General features: G+C 42.4%; 1 protein-coding gene across 1 annotated transcript in view; it reads left to right on the top strand.

Moving 5' to 3' along the window:
• Nucleotides 1-21,927, top strand: part of LOC104163129 (myosin heavy chain, cardiac muscle isoform-like) — a 46,055-nt gene that overhangs the window by 13,790 nt on the left and 10,338 nt on the right. The window contains 21 exon segments of the mRNA XM_009702026.1: nucleotides 605-754; nucleotides 1,745-1,915; nucleotides 2,940-3,119; nucleotides 4,416-4,548; nucleotides 6,380-6,447; nucleotides 7,892-7,979; nucleotides 8,210-8,327; nucleotides 8,607-8,730; nucleotides 9,431-9,567; nucleotides 9,944-10,199; nucleotides 10,643-10,885; nucleotides 11,471-11,647; nucleotides 12,180-12,325; nucleotides 12,911-13,001; nucleotides 13,994-14,383; nucleotides 15,346-15,472; nucleotides 16,563-16,681; nucleotides 17,164-17,360; nucleotides 18,383-18,732; nucleotides 19,307-19,431; nucleotides 21,733-21,848. Of these exon segments, the coding sequence (XP_009700328.1) occupies nucleotides 605-754; nucleotides 1,745-1,915; nucleotides 2,940-3,119; nucleotides 4,416-4,548; nucleotides 6,380-6,447; nucleotides 7,892-7,979; nucleotides 8,210-8,327; nucleotides 8,607-8,730; nucleotides 9,431-9,567; nucleotides 9,944-10,199; nucleotides 10,643-10,885; nucleotides 11,471-11,647; nucleotides 12,180-12,325; nucleotides 12,911-13,001; nucleotides 13,994-14,383; nucleotides 15,346-15,472; nucleotides 16,563-16,681; nucleotides 17,164-17,360; nucleotides 18,383-18,732; nucleotides 19,307-19,431; nucleotides 21,733-21,848 (3,506 nt within the window).

The raw sequence follows: 21,927 nt of genomic DNA, 5'->3' as shown, positions 1-21,927 counted from the left end.
GAAGATGCTGCAGCGCATTTTGGTTACAATGAAAATTGTTGTTTGAAGACAGGCTGTGGTACAGGTTCAGAAACCAGAAAATTTCTGGAGAGAAGCTTGTCCTATCAGTGTAGTTGTGCGTAGGCTACAGAAGAGACTTTTGCAGATATTTCCTGTCGCCTGCTCATTGCCATAGCATCCCTCAAAAATTAGAAGCAAATGGCAATGAGCAACTTGATCGCAGACCTCCCCTATTCTGGCAGTAGCTCTGGACATCACGGCTGGCATCTGGCCCATGAGCTTTCTGGTACCTAACTTCCACGGCAATGTAAGGGATTAAAACATTTGCAACTTGCTGTCCAGCTGTTTCCCAAGAGGTACTTTGCTAACACTTTATGTACATGTTAGTATACATACATACACATAACAACAATCTGAAGAAAAGTCAGCATAGATAATGGGAGGAACGGTTTGTTGTATTAAATATACCTTGGTGATTATAAGAACCACTGTGAAATTTCATTCAAACCATAAGTAGGGATTGAAACAGGCTACTGCGCTGAAATCTTTGTGTTCCACAGTGAATTCTGTTCCACTTAGTGGCATTCTGAAACATGTATTTTAGGTTTTGTATGCTGTTGGAGCCTTATCTAAGGCAGTGTACGATCGAATGTTCAAATGGCTGGTGGTCCGTATCAACAAGACCTTGGACACTAAGCTGCCAAGACAGTTCTTCATTGGAGTCCTGGATATTGCCGGGTTTGAAATCTTTGATGTGAGTATTAATGTGTGAGGAGGTGGTTGAAGGACGTAAAAGATACCAAGCGATAGCTCTTGGGTGGGTATTTCTTTTTCTAAACGAACAGAAGGCAAAGTGCTGAGAAAGCCATAAAGTAAATAGCGTATATGGTTTTACAAGGTTTTTCTACGAAGAGATGTAGAAAACATTCACCATTTAGCACAGCTGGACATGCTGATAGTTCCTGGGGAGGAAGAGGGTGGTAACTTTTAGCAAAGACAACATCTCACATGCTTTGGGCTGTGTTTTAGGAGAATGTAATGTTCCCATTCTTTCTCTTTGAGAGAAAGCATCTTTTATAGGGTATGATATTTCTTCCTTTTTGTGTCTCAACATAAGAGATCTCTTCATCTCAATATAAGCAAGAAATTTTTTACAGCGAGAACAACCATTCTCTGGAACAACCTCCCCAGGGACTTGGTGGAGTCCCCATCACTGGAGGTTTTCAAGATGATATGACAGAGTGCTAGAAAATCTCATCTAGGCTCCCTCTCCCACAAAAGGTTGGACCAGATGATCTTTCAAGGTCCCTTTCAACCTGGGCTGTTCTGTGATTCTGTCATCATTGTAAAGAAGTGTATGTGAGAAAAACACGTCACAACTTCTGTTTCTCAGAATCCGTTCCTGAAGAGAAGTGTTTAATGCTGTTGCTGGTACGCAGCAGAGCAAAGAGCATGTTGGCTCTGCTTTACGGGACTGGTGTGGCATGCTGCTGAAGGAAAGGCACATGCATCCTGAGAGACCTGAGCAAATCTGGGCATCCTCACATCCCAGAGGACATCAGGCAGCCAGCAGCCTGCTACTGAACTCCCTCCTCCTTCGCCTTCGGTGTTATGCTCAGTAGTTTCTCAACCAGTTACCATTTAGAAAGTTTTAGATGTAAACAGTTTCCTTCTTGCTGTTCCACCAAGCCCTTACCATAGTTAACTGTGGTGCAAATGCCGCTTCTTTTATCTCTTTCTGCAGTTTAACAGCTTTGAGCAACTGTGCATCAATTACACTAATGAGAAACTGCAACAGTTTTTCAATCATCACATGTTTGTCCTGGAGCAAGAAGAGTATAAGAAGGAAGGCATTGAATGGACATTCATTGATTTTGGCATGGACCTGCAGGCCTGCATTGATCTAATTGAGAAGGTACGTATAGGAGTGCTAAGGTGTATTTACTGAATTGGTTTTATTCATGATGCTCCCTTGGAGATGTCCTCAAGGTCCAGTGAACGGAGTAGGATAAACAATCAGGACAAGCTTCTTGCCTTTCTACGTGCAATACAGAATCAAAGGAAAATCAATATTTGTGGCATTTGTGGCTACTTGGCTTTACCTCGGTAAGTTTGCCTTACAGAGCCGATGGTAACCACAAGCTGTAATTGTTAATTTGCACGGCTGTATAATCTTCCTTGGTTTTTACTTTCAAATTTACTTGTCAGCTTTTCAGGGCAATTGCTATGTTCTAGTCACATGCCTTGTACCTCTCCCCATGAGGCTCCTGTTTCTTATATTACATGTTGATGTGCAAAGTCCTTCGTGCTCCTCCTAGCCTGGAATTATTGCTTCCCTCTCACCGCTTCCCCAGCATGGGATACGCCTTTCCTTTTCCCTTCTTTGTGAGCATAATGTGGTCCTGGTGGGGACAGCTGTCCCTTGCTGTATCTCTCTTTCTGCCTTGTCTTATGGCATGGCATCTAATCCTGCTGATCTGTAAGGAAAAAATGAAATTTTGAGTCTTACATTAGCAGGACATTTGGAACAGCTGGAGTAGAAAGGCTGATTATTAAGTGCTCTTCTACTTGATCCCCTTCTTCTCCAGGGATAGGATCTCTGCGCATCATCCTAGTCCCTCAAACAATCCGTCCAGTGCTAGGAAGTTGGCTCATCTTTTCCTCAGGCACAAATGACAAAATGCTAGTTGGTGCAACTGCCCTGAAAGGTAAATCAAACCCATTCTGCAAGTCATCATAAAGCCTGCTGAGGCAGAAGAGACATACTGAATAGTCAAAGGTGCAGTTACTATTTTAAGAGAATAGTCAAAGGCTTCCTCCTCAGCATGAGAAGAAATTTTGCAGGCTTAAAATTCCATCAGATCAAACTTAAAGGCTGCACAGCTACTGAAAGCAGGCAGCCTAAGCATTTTCCAACAAAGATGTTCTTAAATCCACAGCCATTGGGGATCCTGTCTATCCTTGAAGAAGAATGTATGTTCCCGAAGGCTACAGATATGACGTTCAAAGCCAAACTCTATGACAATCATCTTGGCAAGTCACCTAACTTACAGAAGCCCAGGCCTGACAAGAAAAGGAAATATGAAGCTCACTTTGAACTTCTTCATTATGCCGGTGCAGTAAGTTCCTCTGCTGGCAGGTAGACTTTGTATTGGAGGTCTTCCAGGTGGGGTTTGGCCCATAGCGCACAACAAGGGAGGGTGAGAAGGATGAAGGGAGGAAGAAAGGGACAGTGAGGAGTAAAAACAGACACATACTCTCTCTGCTCAAGTATCGCAACACAGTAAGATGCCACCAGACTCCAGAACATCTGGTCCTTGGATACACAAATAAAACAAAACAAACTGAGGAAGGGTAATAGTGCTTTTGCTGAAAATATGCCCTGCCTCACCTTGCCTTTATCACTTTTCCTATAATCAGAGTAAGACTAGTGATTAAACAGCAGCAGCACCTAACTTCCCATCTTGGTTCCCTGTACAAATGGACTGAGTAATTTCTTCAGGGAAGATTAAAAAAAAAAAAAAAATTGACATCACTTTTTACTCGCATTAGGACCAGTGTGTGAAAGTAGCAAAAGGAAATGTGGTTAATTCTGCTGTGAAGATCTACTTAACAGGTCCACTGATGACAGGGTGAACAGGAATACAATTCAGTGCTGTGATACCTGAGCCAAAACTTGCCCAGTTTCAAAGCTCTATTTTCAGACCAGATGGGCAGACAGAATTTGAGAGGGACACAGGAAATTTTTTACCAAACTAGAGTTGATATGAAGCCTCAGCACAGCAAAGCTGGAGCTTACCTGATGCTGTTAATTTTAAATTATAAATGAACATTAAGCTAATTTTGTATTTATTAACAGAAATAATGCCCATCTTAGTCTTTTCTCTGTAGCTGTTAATGTATTCAGCAAAGAAAATTAGACTTTCTATCCCCTTATGGTACTAATAATGGAACATATTTTCCCACTAAACAGAACTGTGGCAAGTCCTGGAGTCAGACTTTTAGTCATCACAGTTCTGTCAGAAAACCTTAATTATTCCAGTGTAGCATGCTGTTGTGAAGTGAAATTATTACCTGTGTGTTTTGTACTTCAACACTTATTAGTAGGGTTCCTGGGACCCTGGTGACATGTGGCATCTATACAGCTAACCACGTGGAGTCCATGAGAAGATGTAGGGACCAGATTGTCTGGAAGGGGTGTGCAGGATTCAGATGGTAATTATTAGGAAGAGAGATTTGGGAATGAGGAAGGAGAGAACTGGAGGGGAAGTGATGAAAAACCAGGTGGCTGGTACCGCTCTGAGCGCAGAACCTCGCAAAAGGTCATTGGCTTCAAGCCAAACCATAAAGAACTACTGGCTGCTCTGAAGGGAAATGTTTGCAACCTCTGGTTTGTTTTCAATGCCTTGCTCTAGGTTCCCTATAACATCATTGGGTGGCTTGAGAAGAACAAAGACCCGCTTAATGAAACCGTAGTAGGTATTTTCCAAAAATCATCTAACAAACTCCTGGCAAGCTTGTTTGAAAGCTACGTTGGCGCTGACAGCGGTAAGCAGAATCAGCTCACATGGGTTTTCTTTCATTTCTGGGATATGTGCTTGGGAATTAATTTCAGAAACAAAACAATTCTCTCAACTGCAATTGACTCAATGGTAAATGAGGCAGCGACTAATTATTCAGATGCGCACAGCATCTGTAGGAGTTTGCCAGTTATACCGAGGAGGCCATTAACTCAGCTAGTTTGAATGTGTAATACCTCTGAGCAATTTTGGCAAGGAATTGCAGACAAAATCTGCGCGTTGTGAACGCTCCGCTGGGAGTTTGAGCATGCGAGTGTTCAGATATGCAGGCAAGTGTTGCACAAAAAATTTTCTACATAAATGCCTGCAAACAAGAACAGCTCTTATTTCCCACGCTGTAGTCCTCCTTGCTAGCCACCCTGAATTAAACAAGAAATACAAAGTTTAGGAGAGATTTTTTGGAATGTTTTGTTGGATTAGTGGCAAATAGACACTGGAGGTACCTCAACACCATTCCACATTGGCCAAAGTATAAGATTTTGCCAATACACCTTCCTTTTTGCTTGCTGTTGTGGTTTTTTTTGTTTGACAAGACCAATCTATGTCTGAGAACGTATTTAAGCTGTATGCATTACTAGAACTGTTTTATTTGTGAGAAGACAAGTAGCAAGCATCCAGAAAATTGATCTTAAGTAAATAAGACTGGCATTCATTACAAAGATGTAGCTCTTATGTCCTGAAGTTGCAATCACTTACAGCCTATTTATTAGTAACCTCATTCCTATAGATGTGGTTGTCATGAATCATAAGGCACTTTCTGAGGAAGCAAGCAGGCTTCAGACTTCCTAATGTGAATAAGAGACACAGCTGAATATAAACAACAAAAATCCTGCCACTAGCAAATTCTTGCAAATACTAACTGCCTATTTGCCCATGGATACTCCTCTCTGTCAGAATACTACCTTGCTTTTCTTCAGTGTCAGGAGAAAAGAACAGCCTCCCCAGAGTGGCCTCTTCCAGTTTCGGCAGTGTCACTTTCAAAAGGGGGAAAGGCTGCAGATAATTGCATCAAGCACATTGCACTCTTCACTTCTCCTTTTATGTTGACTATTGTTGACAGGTGACAGAATGCCAGACCTCCTGGGAATGATCTAATGGTCCAGTGTTTAGAGAGCCTCAGCAATTGCTGTACGTTTTTGGGTCATGTTTGGCTCTTGTGAAACTTCGTAAAGGTCATGTCAGAAACTAGCATCCCTTTGGAGGATCTGAGTGATCTTGACTCTGAAGCTTTAAGCAAAATTCAGGGGATGCAAAGCTACTATATCTAAAATTACAAAATAAATATTCATTTCCCTCTATTCTGGACAGATGTTACTTGCACAAGTTCAGAGTCTGCATAGCAGACTCATGAGAATCAGAGTATATGGTACAATATGAAATACAAATTTTCCCCAAGCCTTACCTTTCTGCATCGTCTCACCCTATAGGCTTTTTAATGAACGACAAGTGACTCTGTTTTGTTAAAATTTATTTTACTGCCTTAGTCATATTTATGGAATTTCTGCATAACAAGTGATGCTGTGTAGGTCTGAAATGCAAATGCAATCCAGAAAGCTTACAGTGGTCCTTGACAAAAATCCGAAGTATAGACAAAGAGCTGCAAGCTTGTGATCTATTACATTTGATGTTCAGAATGCTTTGTATAATATTTGAGCAGAGCCATCAAGTCATTCGCTACCCCTTTCATTCCAAGGGAGTTACGCTATTAGAATGGTTTGTGTCTCCTATGCCCTGCCTGCACCCCTTACTGAGATACAGGTTGTGATTTTTCTTTCTTTCTTTTTTTTTTTTTTCCTTAGTTGACCAGAGTGGAGAAAAGAAACGCAAGAAAGGTGCTTCTTTTCAAACAGTATCCTCTTTGCACAAGGTCTGTTTACCTCTCACCACCTGATGGTTTGAGTTAAGACAATACATTGAAGAGGAATGTTAAGGATTGTAATGGAGAAAAAAAATTGAAACCCAACATCAGAATTTGATTCTAGGCCTGGGTTATTGCTCTTGGCTAAGTGAATATACTGTTATTAAAACCGCGTGTGTGAGGGGCTGCTCCATTTTATCTCCTTTGAGCATTCAGGAGACGACGTGTTTTCTATTCAGTTCTAGAAGGTACCACCAAATCTTGTGAACAACCTTTATAACTTATTTTGTGGCTTATTGCTTCATGCCTATCTGTGGAACAGGAACCGATTACAAGTAATTTGCTAGTCCCCATCTGATTACTGTTTGTAATTGGATTCTAGGGTTACAGCAGTCATGGAAAACAAAAGTTGTTGAATGGAGCGTCGTATAGCCTCTTTTTTTCTGAGTAATTCCCTTCCACTGGGACTGGCAGGAGCTCCTGGTGGAAGCTGTCGCTAGGATCATACCTGGGGAAAAATGGGGCCTGTAATTTACCATTAGTACAAATTCTCCTGGGTAACATTGAGGAAGCTGTAATGTAGGTAAACCTCAGGCAGGGAAGGAAGTAGTTATCTCCCACTAGTCATGTCATTTTACCTTGTTTGGAGGTACTCCTCTTGAAGGGAAACCATGGGAAATCGAGACCTGTATCTTACCAGCAGAAGCAGTGTAAAGATAGCTGAAGGATCATTCAGACAGTAATTTAATAATCCACAAATAAAGCCCACTTTCCAGCACACAAGGAGCTGCTAAGTACCCAGCTCAGATCGTCTCATTTATTGTTCTGACTGGCGTATGAGAAATTTTAAGTTTGAACAGTTGTGCCTATGACACTATATTCTACCTTTAATGGTCTCTGTTCTCTGCTTACTAGACAAAATACTTTCTGCAAAGCTTGGTGATCACTGGTAGGCATTGAACGGTTGGCTGCTTCTGAGCTAGCTTGCTGCCTTCCTGGGAAATGTCTGATTAAGATCAATAAAGGGAAAATGTTTGACCAGGTGGACAAAAACCTAGGTTTTATGAGGAACAGATGGGAAAGGTGAATTATCCTCGCTAAGTGGAGAAGTGACTAGGCAAAAATGCACTTGGCTTTACAGAAATGCTCTGCAGGATGATACTGCATCTTGCTTGCTGTTCATCTTGTTTCTGACATTTCTGGGTTTGTAACTAAGACATGTGTCATCTTAAGACTTTACTAAAATTGATGTAGATTCCTATAATAAAGTTAATTTGTACTTTGGTTTATTTGAACACATTTCTCTGTAATAATTTTGGTAAGCTTATAATTTTGTTGGAGGCTATTTAGAGAGATTACCTTAATAAACTTGACAACCCAGAAACCAAAGAAATAAGTGATTGGAATTCCACTAAACCACTAAAGCTAATTGTGTTTTTAATGTCTGTTCCAGGAAAATTTAAATAAGCTGATGACTAATCTAAGATCTACAGCCCCTCACTTTGTACGATGCATTATCCCCAATGAATCAAAAACTCCAGGTATGGAAAACACAACAGTCTTAAAATTTTAGTATATTTCAACTCTCTCATTCCAATACTTACTTCCAAGTCACCAGATTGCACTTCAATACTGTCTGTGTTATTCACTTTATCCAATGGTGTTGCTCTTTCAGGGGATGACACCTCACATTTTCCAGTTCCCTCAGTAAAATGAAGATTAAGCCCTATGGAGAAGTTCCATGTAATTTATCCTTGTTTTTCTCCTGTAGGTGCAATGGATGCTTTCCTTGTCTTGCATCAGCTCCGCTGTAATGGTGTCCTGGAAGGCATTCGCATTTGCCGTAAGGGATTCCCCAACAGGGTGCTTTACGCTGACTTTAAGCAAAGGTAATGCAGAGCTGTGTTGTCTCCTCTCCTACCCATCAATCAAAATAAGCAAAGCGTGTCTTTTTATTTTTATTTGAGGTATTTTATTCCATTCAAGTATATTTTCCATCCAGTTTGTCTGAACATGGAAGGCAGAATTCTGCTCTTGCTTGTGTCTGTGTAGATGCAAAGTAGGAAATTACTCTAGGCGATTTTTTTTTTTTTAAGCTTTGGGGAAGAAGGAGGGGGAAAAAGCAGAATCTAGGCCAATTTTACTCATTGCTCATCTGTTATTAACAGGTACCGCATTCTGAATCCAGGCGCAATCCCAGAGGATAAGTTTGTGGATAGCAGAAAAGCTGCTGAAAAACTGCTGGCGTCTTTAGATGTTGACCATAACCAATATCGTTTCGGACACACCAAGGTAATCAGAAAAGACCATCACTGCTTATGCAAAGAGAAAAGTGATGGATCTAGTATCTGATTTGCAGAATAGGACATCATACAATTTCTGGTGCTGGCGATTAATGAAGAGTTAATAATACAAGGAACCAGCAATATAGCAGCACAGTGATATTAATTTTTAAGCTGTGCTAGAGGAATTTTATTTTCCTGGCTCAAGCTTCTACAAAGCTTTTGTTACAGCAACACTACAAGTGGACACGGCAGCAGCTGATGCTCCATGCCACCCGGTAAAACAATAGTTTATTTAATATAATATAGATATGCTCAAACACATATGGACCACAAGATCAGCTGCAGCTTTTGAAATGAGGCCGTGTGCAATTATGACCTGATCCCGTTAGCAGGGACCTGGGAGTTGGGAGTTGCAGTTCAGCTGACCTGCTTTGAACTCTGCGACAGTTGAAAAGTACTGTGGCAATAAAAATGTGCCAATAAAATAGTTTGGTATATTCAAAACAAGGGAGATGATCTCTGCTTTTAAAATAACTTTGGAACTGTACAATGCAGCCCCTGATGCAAGTAGTATTTGGCCCTCTATATTCTTTTACTTTATAATATGCCAATAAAAATACTATTCTTCTGAACGATTTCCATAAGGTCTCTGTAACTCTGGAATAAAATCATTTGTTATGGTGAAATGACATCTCTGCATGTATCAGGTGTTCTTCAAGGCTGGTCTCTTGGGCCATCTAGAAGAAATGAGGGATGAGAGACTTGCGAAAGTCTTAACGATGATCCAGGCAAGATCACGTGGCAGACTGATGCGGATTGAGTTTCAGAAGATAGTGGAGCGCAGGTATGAAGGTGCCCCATTAAATCTTAACAGATAATAGTCATTACCGTTTAATTATATGTTTAGTAGAGCCATTATTACAGTCCCTAGGGCTATAGTTAACCCTAAATTAAAGGTTTAAAGTGGATGTATGATAAAAATAATAGCAACTGTATATTAGTTGCCTGCAGCTTTGGTAAAAATCAGATTTGGAAATTTTTTGTGTCCCTGAAAGTCAAGCGATGTGGAGGAAGTTTCTTGTATGTCTTGAAACCTAGTACAAGTTCCTAATATTACTGAGAGCAAAGCCATAAAACTGACTGAAAATGAAAAAAAAAAACTCACTTTCTCAATTCAGGCTAAGCTTTAGGGAATTTTGATTGTTTTCTTCTTAAACCAGGGATGCCCTTCTTGTAATTCAGTGGAACATCCGCGCTTTTATGGCTGTGAAGAATTGGCCCTGGATGAAACTTTTCTTTAAGATTAAACCTCTTCTGAAGTCTGCAGAAACTGAAAAGGAGATGGCCACTATGAAGGAAGAGTTCTTGAAACTGAAAGAGGCACTGGAAAAATCTGAAGCCAGGAGAAAGGAACTTGAAGAAAAGCAAGTCTCTTTAGTTCAGGAAAAAAATGATTTGCTCCTCCAGCTCCAAGCTGTGAGTAGACACATATATTCATTTATTAGATGTTCTTTGAAACTCAAAGGCTTACAGACCAGAGTGTTAGTGCAATTCAATTAAAATAAGCTCTTGGTTTTGTCAGAGTCTTGCCAAAAATTAGAGCGGATAGAAATTCTTGTGTTCTAGGATATAACCAGGTGGGCTAGCAATGCAAATCTTAACAGCTTCTGTCCAAGGCAATGTCTGTGGCAGTTAGATATGGAAGTATTGTTATATGTGACTAGTCATGCTCACCTCCGTTTCATCCTGCTCCATTAATTACCTGTCGGTCTTCTCTTCTGAAATCAGGAGTAGGTAATTTTCCTTTACAGCGCTCTGTAGCGTTGGATCAGGCTCTCTGACCACTTACAGATAGGGGACAAGTGAGGAAGGAAAAAGGCCAGGCAATCATTGCTGTCTTCTTCCTTATGCCACACCAGGAGCAAGACACTCTGGCAGATGCTGAGGAACGATGCGACTTGTTAATTAAATCCAAGATTCAGCTGGAGGCCAAAGTCAAAGAACTGACAGAGCGGGTTGAGGACGAGGAAGAGATGAATTCTGAGCTGACTTCTAAGAAGAGAAAATTGGAAGATGAGTGCTCTGAGCTCAAGAAGGATATTGATGATCTTGAAATAACACTTGCAAAAGTAGAGAAAGAGAAGCATGCTACTGAAAACAAGGTACATTTAGAACTTCACCATCTATTCAAAAGAGGTTGGGCATGGATTACCTTTATGACATGAGCTACTGGTATTCTGATGGTTTTACACTGTCTGTTACATAGGCCACACTGAAGGATCGGTATATACATAGTTATTTGACCTTTTTGAGGGGAAAAGTCTTAACTCTGAGCCTAAGTTTCTCTTTTTCTGAAGTGAGTTTTACTGCAATTCAGCTAAAGATTTGTATCTAGCTTGGGCATTTTTAAGTAAAGAATTTTCTGCTGTAACCATGAGTTCTTCCAGCTCTTCTTCTTAGAGCCTGTAAATGTAAAGCTCATCTACTTCTCCCAGAGACAACCAGAAGCTGGGGTCCACCACAGTGAGAGTGACACCAAAAAGAATTTAGTACATTTGAGAGAGTGTACTAAATCCACAAGAACTGGTACACATTGGCTCCCTTGTTGGCAATTTCACTTGGGAGGGGGGAGAGATCTGTTTCTTCCCATCATCTTCCTGCACAGAAGTTCAGTACAGACAGTCATTTAACCCAGGTTATGCTCATCCCTTGATTCAAAGTCTTACAAATACATCTTTCCTACACAGGTCAAAAATCTGACGGAAGAAATGGCGACTCTTGATGAGAACATCAGCAAACTTACTAAGGAGAAAAAGTCCTTGCAGGAAGCTCATCAGCAAGTTCTGGATGACCTACAGGCAGAGGAGGACAAGGTCAACACACTGAGCAAAGCTAAAGTGAAACTGGAACAGCAAGTGGATGATGTAAGCTGGCTGTATCATGTATTCATATATCCTGAGGCTTGTTTTGTCCGTCACTTACAGTTTTCATGAGTCTGAAACGTTGCAAAGCTTTGAAATGTACTCCTGTCCTTCTAGAAATGATCAAGGATTTAGAAATGCAGTCCTTGTACTGTCTGTAAAAGGTGTAATTACAGCAATGCTACAAAAACTTATCTGTGTAATTCAGCCTTTGAAAGGAGTACGATAACATGGGAAAAATCCATTCCGTTTGCATTTGCAGTGTAACTGGCATGAAGTCAAACAGAACTCTGCTACTAAGGGAACTGTAATGCTTGCACAAATGTAAAGCGTGGACTAACCCTTATGTTATATTTCTTTAGCCCATATGCCCACTGGCTGCTAGAAAACTAAAAATGTAAAATAGGATGCTTGTACTTAAGTACTTCTGCTTCGCCGCTTGCTAGAGCTCAGCACAAAGCTGGGCTTAGCAGACATCTGACTGTTCTGAACCATCTGTGTTCAATATGTTTAACAAGTGACTTTGTTCCTAAAGCTTGAGGGCTCGCTTGAACAGGAGAAGAAAGTGAGGATGGATCTAGAAAGGGCAAAACGCAAACTGGAAGGGGATTTGAAGCTGACCCAAGAGAGTGTCATGGACTTGGAGAATGATAAGCTTCAGACAGAGGAAAAGCTAAAAAAGTAAGAGACTGATTCTGTTGTACAAAATAAAGCAGCGCAGTTATCACTGTCATTTCTGAGCCTTCAGGTGTGTCATCCCGCTCTGAAGATGGCTAAAAGGAAATTACATGAGGAAAGAGCGTGCAGCCAAGGAGGGAGGGAAAATCACTTTTACTTGTGCATGGTATACCCAAAACATTAGAATTCATTCCACTTTCCAGCTTTTTTAAAAAAAAAGTTATCTATTTTCATTGCTTAGAGGAGAGAGCTGAAGGAAGTGTCTAAAAAGTTGTTCATCCTAATTAGCTATGACAGTATTGTTGAAAGACCTCTCCCTGTTAAATATATTTTTCCATTGAGTCTGAAAATAACAGTACTTTTGTGTGACACAAAGAACCAGAAATATAATTGCACAAATGCGTGCAGAGTCTTGACTGAGAAACTGCTGCTCAGAGGAAGATATGTTTTCATGCAAATAGGAATACGTGATGATTGCTTTCATTTTTAGATACGTCAGAAGTTTTATTGAATTCTTTAAAAATTGCAAAAGCCTGACTTGAAACTACAGGGAAAATTGTCACAGTAGGATTTTCCTTTCCATGGCAGGAAAGAATTTGAAATAAGCCAGCTGAATTCCAAGATAGAAGATGAACAAGCTATAGTGATGCAGCTGCAGAAGAAGATCAAGGAGCTTCAGGTCAACTTGCTTCTTTCTCATATATCTTAAGATGAGTTCATCTTTGTGCCTCACTGAAGGGCTTTGCAGAGACTTTTCATGGCGAGCTGCAGCTCAGCTTTGAGACTCAAAGTGGTGCAACTCCGTAGCTTCCCAGACTGATCCCTTTTCCCCTCAGGATGCTCAGTCTACAGCTCCTTTCCAGTAGCAGGTCATATGACTGCCAGATGCTAGTGGTTTCAGGCAAGGCAGAAAGGCTCTGGTGTTTTATTTTAAGCAAATAATATTGTTCCAAACCATGAAGCCAAGGGTAGATCCTGGGGAGGAGTTCAGCAGTGATAAGCATGGATTTGAAATTTAGGGGAAGGGCTCAAATGCGCAGGAATTTTTCATCAGGAATCAAAAGGCCAAAGAAAGTCACCAGAGTCCAAACAAAATGTTTTGACTCAAAGTATCAGCTCTGCTTTTTTATAAATAAGGAACATTTGCATAATTTGGACGTGAAGCGTAGGTTGGTCAAAATAACTGGTTCATAAAAAAAGACTGCTCCCAGTGAATATTCATTATTCATGCAATTCCACACACTGTTATATTTGCAATCTTGTCTTAACAGTCCTAGAGAGAAGTTACTTCAGTTACGGAGCTCTTAGAATGGGAACGAAGAGTCCCCTCCAGTAACAATTTGTTGCTGCTACTCCTACTGTCAAGTAATTTCTCTCATATACTTCAGCTGAATGTCAAATAATACAAGTATAAAGTCAATGCACTTGACCTAAATGTCTTAAACTAGAGTTTGCAGAGCAATCTACTGTGAGGAAGATGTGACTCATCATCCTTACTCTAGCTGAGGATCTGATTTACTGGCACAAATGGGCAAGTCCTTTGACTGCTCTGCTTCCACCTGTGTTGTAAAGTGTGGGCTGGCAGAAGGTTTAACCATTTGTAGGGTGCTTCATGGTCTATTGATGGGAATCATCACAAAGGTGACCCAAAGGTGCTCCTGTCTCTGGCAGGCTCGTATAGAAGAACTAGAAGAGGAGTTGGAAGCGGAAAGAACTGCTCGAGCGAAGGTGGAAAAGCAGAGATCAGATTTGGCCCGAGAGCTGGAGGAATTAAGTGAGCGACTTGAGGAGGCTGGAGGAGCCACAGCTGCCCAGCTGGAGATGAACAAGAAACGTGAGGCAGAGTTCCTGAAGCTGCGGCGGGACCTCGAGGAGGCCACACTGCACTACGAAGCCACGGCCGCCACCCTGAGGAAGAAGCACGCAGACAGCGTGGCTGAGATGGGCGAGCAACTGGACAACCTGCAGCGGGTCAAGCAGAAACTGGAAAAGGAGAAAAGCGAGCTGAAGATGGAAGTGGATGATCTGTCATCCAACATGGAGCAGATGGCCAAGGGAAAAGTAAGGGTCCTGAGGCTTCCCAAACCCCCAAAGGTCATGTGTAGCTAAGGCTGGGCTGAAGGTTTCCCAGGATGCCCTGGAGGGCTGGAGTCTTTTAGAAGATGGTGTCTTGCAATCGGAGGGTGCTTATGTGCACAGCGTCCCCACTTCCCCACCTGGAGATGGGACAGCCATGAAGATGGCCTATCTAAAACACAGAGAGCATCCCCAGTCCCAGGCATATTGTTTATCCACATATTTCAGAGCACAAAACTGTGTCACTTAAATTGTGCTCCCCCAGGCTGATGATGACTGGAGTGATGCCACGCAAGGCTGGATATCTCCCATCCTAAGCAGAGTCCTCTCAGATCCTGCCCTGGGTTCACAGTTTTGACCCACGTCAGCAAGGAGTGCAAAGCAAAGGCTTGCATGACCATCATGTGTATGTTGACTCCCTATGGCAGAATTGTGGGTTTTGTTTCCTGAGTAGTCTTGGTAGCTTTCAGAGTACTCTAAAGAGTTTTTTCTGTGCAAGTGAAGAAAAGAAATCTGTGTTCTCAGAGTTAGAAAGCTGTCATCAAACTCAATTTATGATAAATGGCAATTAAAGCAGAATCAGTAAAGCAATTTTCATTGGAGGTGATTTTCCCATCTAGCAATTATGAGGAGGCTGTGCCTGAACTTCATAGGCATGTGATTGCTTTTGAAGGTCCTGCAGAGTCTTTTTACGCTGGTGGTTCTGTTCAGAATGCAGTTCAGGGAGAACAAATGGAGAAGGTGGTCTGATGGGGAGACCCCTGACCTGGGGCTGTAGACACAGGGCTGCTGTTTCCCGCTCTGCTGCTGTGGTATTTGCGTCTTTGCTATCTGCCATTTCTTTGAAAGATGAACACAAAAAAAGAGATAAATTTGGAAGGCAACAGCTTCCAAATGGCTGCCTGGAGGCTATAGCTTTTTTTGTCTTTTCTCCTGATTCCCATTAGGCGAATGCAGAGAAACTCTGTCGCACTTATGAAGACCATCTGAATGAGACGAAAATGAAACTGGAGGAAATGACTCGCCTCATGAATGACCTCACTACTCAGAAGACAAAACTCCAGAGCGAGAACGGTATGTGCGTGTTCGGACCAGATAAACCCTTTCCCAGTGACTTACCAGGTGTGTCTCAGCACTGCATCCGTGAGATGTATTGCACAATGGCATCTGCTCTGAAGGCAGCTGGATTAGGATTGCTGAATGCAGCAGTAGCTTTGTGGCTTTTGACATTCCCATCTTCAATATTTTCATAACCTTGGCAGAGGGACCTTGTCTCGGACCGGCTTTTAAAACGAACCTATAACCATATTTACCAGCATACTGCGATACCATCTCATGAGCTGAAGTGGATGTGCTGGCTAGGTACCCAGTTTCAGAAACAAGGACATGTACATCTGTCTCGCAATGCTGGAGGGAAGACGAAGGAGTTGGCATACTGCTGCTGTCTGTGTGAATGCTGTCTTCCTCAGCATGACCTTGGGCATTGCGCTCTGCAAGACGCTCACATCTGACCAAAAATACCACATATCCTCTAAGTGCTTGCTACCTTTTTAGCCATAGTCCTATTTAATCTCTGCATCCTCATCAGGTACCACTATTCTGTGTATTTTCAAAGACATATTTTTCATTTCCTGTGTGTTTTCTTGTTAGCTTTATGTATTCCCATAAGGCTGCAGTTTCCACCCCGCAGTGATGCCCTCCTTGTGATAAATGAAGTTTTCCTTATGTATCCCTCTGCTCTGTATGCCAGTGGTTGTGAGGTTCTCAGGGTGCTTTGCAGCCTTCTGAAAAGAAGTCTGTGGAAAAACAAAGTAGTGAAGAAAAGTATAAACAAAACCGGCCTACAACTGCACATGACAGTAAGCATCGGTCTAGTCTGATCCACGAGCTGAGCTAAAATTAACGAATCAAAGTATCAGCAGTACAAAAAAAATAAAATAAAATAAGAAGACAAAACCCACAAAAAAATCTCCAAACGAACAAAAAACTCAGGAAAACTAGTGAAGTGTCTGATGGTTAGACCTTTTGAAGAAGCTTCACAAAACATCAGCTGCAATCCCTGTTGGTTCTTTTCCTCAGCAGAATTTGACAGGTGGAACGTTGATTTAGGCTGGGACTCTGTCATTTCATCATCTTACCCTTTTTTGGTTAAATTCTGTGGCAGGTGAATTTGTAAGACAACTTGAAGAGAAGGAGTCACTGATAAGTCAGCTGTCCCGGGGGAAAACATCATTTACACAACAGATTGATGAACTTAGGAGACAGATAGAAGAGGAAACCAAGGTAATGCTTTGACTGTGTCCCATTCATTGAAATGGAATGGGGAAAACTGTTTGTGTTCATTTGTAGCCTGGATAAAAGCTGAAGTGAGACATAGGAGTGAGAATGCTTCCTGGTAATTGTGCTGGTGTAAGTTCCTGCCCCTAACTGAGGCAAGTCACAAAGGATGAGTTTGGGAAAATAATCAGCATCCATAATGGTTAAATAAAACTTGCCCAGTAGGATAGCCAAAATCTCAGACCTTGCATCTTAAAAGATTGGATGTTTCTCCAAAGGTGTTAAATTATCTTCAGTTTTGATAGCTTCCTCAGCATGTCACCAGCTAGGGATGACTTCAAACACTTCTTACCTCACTTGACCTGGACTGTCAGAGCTAGAGGCAAAAAGAAAAAAAGGCTGAAGCCTCCATTTGATTTTCTAGGGGCTGTTTATTTGGGTTTTGCTGTAAGTAACCCTGCAATGCTGTGACCTTTCTATCCCTGCAGTCCAAAAACGCCCTGGCTCATGCCCTGCAAGCAGCCAGGCATGACTGTGATCTCTTGCGGGAGCAGTATGAGGAGGAGCAAGAAGCCAAGGCAGAGCTGCAGCGGGCTCTCTCCAAGGGGAATGCAGAAGTGGCACAGTGGAGAACAAAGTATGAGACTGATGCCATTCAGAGAACTGAGGAGCTGGAAGATGCCAAGTAAGTGGGTTACGTGGGCTTCGTCATGCCCATGGCAGGACTGCACTCCTTGGGACTTGCTATGGTGCTAAGAAAACAGGGCAACCTGGCTGGAAAAATCCCTCTGCCTCATTGCTGTCATTTGTGATTGTCCTTCTGTTCTTTACATGGCTTGAATGAACAGGTCAGTGTTTCTGTTGAGTCCTATAGGATAGTGAATGCAGATACTGAGGTTTATTGAAGAACTAACAAGATCAGATTACTCTACCTGGTGGTCTTGCACGCTCACTTGCTTTGCCCTGGCCCAGTCTCATGTACCCTGGGTCTTGATTTCCCTTCCCAGCAGGGAAATGATGGCTGCCCTGGGAAGGTAGGGCAGAAAGTTGTGTTGGCTCATGCTGTGCAGCTGCTCTCAGTTACCAGTCTCAGGGGTTACTGGGCAAGGTCTCTGAGCACCTCCAGCATCTGCCTCTGCGCAACTCTGATCTGCAGGATCTTCCCCCACTTCCACTATATTTTCTCCATCTGATATCTTCACGTTCTTCTCTCTGGGCCCCTTTCTTTTCAGGACCTCTTCTTGCTGCGACTCCCAGTCTCCTGTTTTCCCACTCTAAATAGTCTATAAAGAAAAGCCCAAGGCGTGACCAGCCTCCTAATTGGTGGTTCTGTCTCATATCTCTTAATTGGAGGAACAAGACACTTTCATTTAGACCAGGTCTTATCAAAATTTACAACTAGCCCATACTGGTTACAGCTAGCAAGTACCAAGCTGCTGCTTGAGAGTTCAAAAGTTCAATTTCAAGTATTCATACACATGCACAAGATTATCTGCCACAGGTCAGCATTCATAATTTAAGCTGTTTCTTTGCCTATCATAGTCCCTTCTCTTTAGAGATTTGATTTCCCCCTTCCTTCCCCTTGCCTCCCCCACCAATTTTCCCTTTTAATACTGACTTACTGAGGTACCGCTTTGGTGTCAGTTTTTCTGGATAACGTGGCAGTGGTGGCTCTTGGTCATTTTACCGTCTCTTCATACCTGGTAGGAAGAAGCTTGCCGCTCGCCTGCAAGAAGCTGAGGAAGCAATCGAGGCGGCCAATGCCAAGTGCTCTTCCCTGGAAAAGACAAAGCACAGGCTGCAGAACGAGCTGGAAGACATGATGATTGACCTGGAGAAGGCCAACTCGGCAGCTGCCTCCCTGGACAAGAAGCAGCGTGGATTTGACAAGACCATCAATGACTGGAAGCAGAAGTACGAAGAGTCACAGGCTGAGCTGGAGGCTTCCCAGAAGGAGGCCCGTGGTCTCAGCACCGAGCTCTTCAAGCTGAAGAATGCCTACGAGGAGACGCTGGACCATCTGGAGACGTTGAAAAGGGAAAACAAGAACCTCCAAGGTAGGCTTCATTCGGGCCCCGCGTTCAGTGCGAGAGCCACACCAGTGGAGAGCTGGAGGGATGCAGGTGCCCTGTAGCAGCTGTGGGGAAAGGTGTTTGTCTCATCCTTGAGACTAGCTTTCCAATGTGATTGGAGACACTGACTGTTACTGGCAACGCAGGTTTTGAACGTAGAAATTGGTATGGCCAGAGGAGAGCAGGCTTCCCTTTGCTCACCTGTCAATGAAGCTCGCTGGCAGAGGTGCCAGTCTCAGAGGAAGAAGAAGAAAGATGGCAGAGGTGCAGCGGATGAAACCTAGACAGCTCCCAAAGCACAGCACAGTGTTCCTAGCCTGCAGATCACAGATAAAAACTAAACAACTACAGCCACTTCAAAAAGCGTTTACAAGAAAGTCTGTGCCTTCGAGTTGGTCAGGTAAAAAAAGTCACTGTAATTGAAAGTAAGGCAGTGCTTGTGTGCAGATGTGCCCGTGAGGCAGAAGTTGGAGGCATGGGTCCTGTATTCACGCTCCATAAATTGCAGTATGTTTGGGACACTTGGATCACTAAATCCATCCATTATTTTTTGTTTCAGAGGAGATTTCTGATCTGACCAACCAGATTAGTGAAGGAAACAAGAACCTCCATGAAATAGAAAAAATCAAGAAACAGGTTGAACAAGAGAAGTCAGAAGTTCAGCTGGCTCTGGAAGAAGCAGAGGTAAGGAAAGAAAGCTCAGAGGATAAGGAAAGGGTGTCTTTATCATGATTTTCCTTCCTTTTTATCCTCTCAGCAATACAGCCAATTTGTTGATTGTTAGCAAGTGTAACCTCTCCACACCCATCTCCTCCAGCCTTGCTAGCCAGTGCTTTCAAGAATGACTACTGACTTTTGGAGATGTCAGCTCTAAGACCATCAGTGGAGGCCCTTTCAAAGGAGGTGCCTTGTAGGTTTGGGTTTTTCCCTCTCAGGAAGCTCAGAAATCTGCCCACCTCCTGAAAATCCAGTCCTTGCTCACTTTGGCATAGAATATTTCAGTCTTTCAGGAAACAGGAACTGCTGAGAATTATGATCTATTTTATCAACTATTTCTAGTGACTAGTTTCCAACAGCAAGTTCACCATTTCCTGGTTTTGAGAAAAAGAAAACCACCTTCCTGATAACTTCAAATTTTATAAGGTCTCAGATAATGTGTTGGATACTGCAGCCTGCTTAAAAAAAATGGTAGCAGTCTCAGAAACCAAATGAAAACACGCCATTCAGAAAATCTTTGACTCGCAATAGGAGTCTGGTAAAGATATTTAGCATCACTGCATTAAGTTCTACAGTGACAACTATGCACGTATCCAAGAGGGATGCCTCATCCCAGTTTGCAGAAACAAACCAACAGTACGGAACAAGCCAACTGGAAATCCTGGTTATTCACTTAAAGGGCTCGGTTGTCAGTTTTTTTGAAAGTTTGGTGCACTGCAAAGCTAAGAAGGGATGTGGGTGTTGCTGGCTGGAAGCAACACAGCACACAGCAAGGGATTTTTGTCAAGGTTGCATTTCTTTTGAATTATACTCTGATATCTGCTAAAATGAACATCATCGAGTGACGCGGATCCATTAATACCTTAAATGCTGTGCAACTTCTTTTGTCTGTTACAGGATGCTTTATACTTTGCAGGGATTTCACAGCCAAACAAACAGGTGTCATGATCAGAGCTGAGGAAAGAGCGTGCCTTTCTTCCCCAGCTCTGAGATGTGGAGCGTGATTATATGCCCTGTCAATAAACTTCTCTTGCTAGAAAGAATACATCGGTTCTTGAGGGATCTAAGGGGCACACTTTACTTTCCTGGACTGTGTGGAATGGCTTCGTAAAGCTCAGTGCTATTAGGAGCTAATAAAAGTAAAGTGGTGATGTATCTTATTTTAATTGTGAAAGGAATGGTTTAATGCAGATTTTCTCCCTTCCTTGTGAATTTGGGTCTCTGGCAGTCACCACTGGTGACACAGTATTTCTGCATGCTGTTCCCATTAACACGTTGTAGCTCCTTGGCATGACGCGTGCGTTCGACTGACCCGTAGCTGCTGCACGATGGCCAGGGATTAGCAAGGACTTTGTACAGTTTTGTCTTCAGAACCTCCATTCTGCTTCCGTCGTCTCTTGAGGGAAGCATAGCCAAGCTTGAGCAATTCCACCCTTCAGAGGGCACTTGCAAAATACATGATGTTCAGTTCTGGGCTTTCCTTCCCTGTTTGATGCGAGCAGCAAGGAGACAGAATGCCACTGAGCCTGGTTTATGCAAGACCTGGAAGTCAGAGGCTCTGTTATTTCACTATGGGCTGTTGTCAGCTTAGTTCGTGACTTCCATATACAAGAGAAAATTAGGAATAAAGACATAGGAACAAATCTTTCTTGTTTCATAGACTTGTCTTCTGAAAGAGTGGACAGAGTATTTTTGCATTTTGTCATATAGAGCTGATGTCTGTTCTTTTTTTCCTTGAAGTCATATTGCCTAATAAGATCATATAATTGGGAGGATTTCAACACTTCATGATTTGGAGAGATCTTTGTGAGCTGGAGGACGTGTGGACCCCTTCACCCTCCCAACAACAGTCTTGTTTTAGCTTTTGCCTCTCCCTTACAAGCCCGTGAATTTCTGGAGGGTGTCCGCACATGGGTGCGGAGTGGAGAACGTCTGTTGATATCAAAACTATGCAGGCAAGGCCTAAGGTGTTGGGTTTTTTGTTTGTAAGCCGTGGACTGTTTGACAATTTGTCCTCTGAGGAGCTTGCTGCTCAGTTTTCTAACTGCCAAGCTGCATTAGAAGGCAAATAAACGCATTGTTTTGCTATGTAAGCTGCTCATGTCCTTGCCTACAGAGAGAGGCAAGGAGGAAATCGTGCTATTGGGAATGGGAAGAAAACTGTGAAGGGTTCATCTTTGCGCAGCAGTTTGTGATTTCAAAAAAAAAAAAAAAAAAAGACAAAATAGCAACTCCTGGCCTGCAAGCTCTTGGTGCTTTCTATTTCAGGGAGCTTTGGAGCATGAAGAAAGTAAGACCCTTCGTTTTCAGCTTGAACTTTCTCAGCTTAAAGCAGAGTTTGAAAGGAAACTGACGGAAAAGGATGAAGAAATGGAAAACATAAGGTACTGTGCAGGAAGCAGCTTGTTTTTTAAGGGGAAAATCTCACATTCTCAAGATCCAAGCCAGTTAAATGCACCACAG

The sequence above is a fragment of the Cariama cristata genome, unplaced genomic scaffold (assembly GCF_000690535.1).
Source record: "Cariama cristata isolate BGI_N322 unplaced genomic scaffold, ASM69053v1 scaffold11046, whole genome shotgun sequence".
Taxonomy (NCBI): Eukaryota; Metazoa; Chordata; class Aves; order Cariamiformes; family Cariamidae; genus Cariama; species Cariama cristata.
This window is presented reverse-complemented; position numbering and strand designations above follow the sequence as displayed.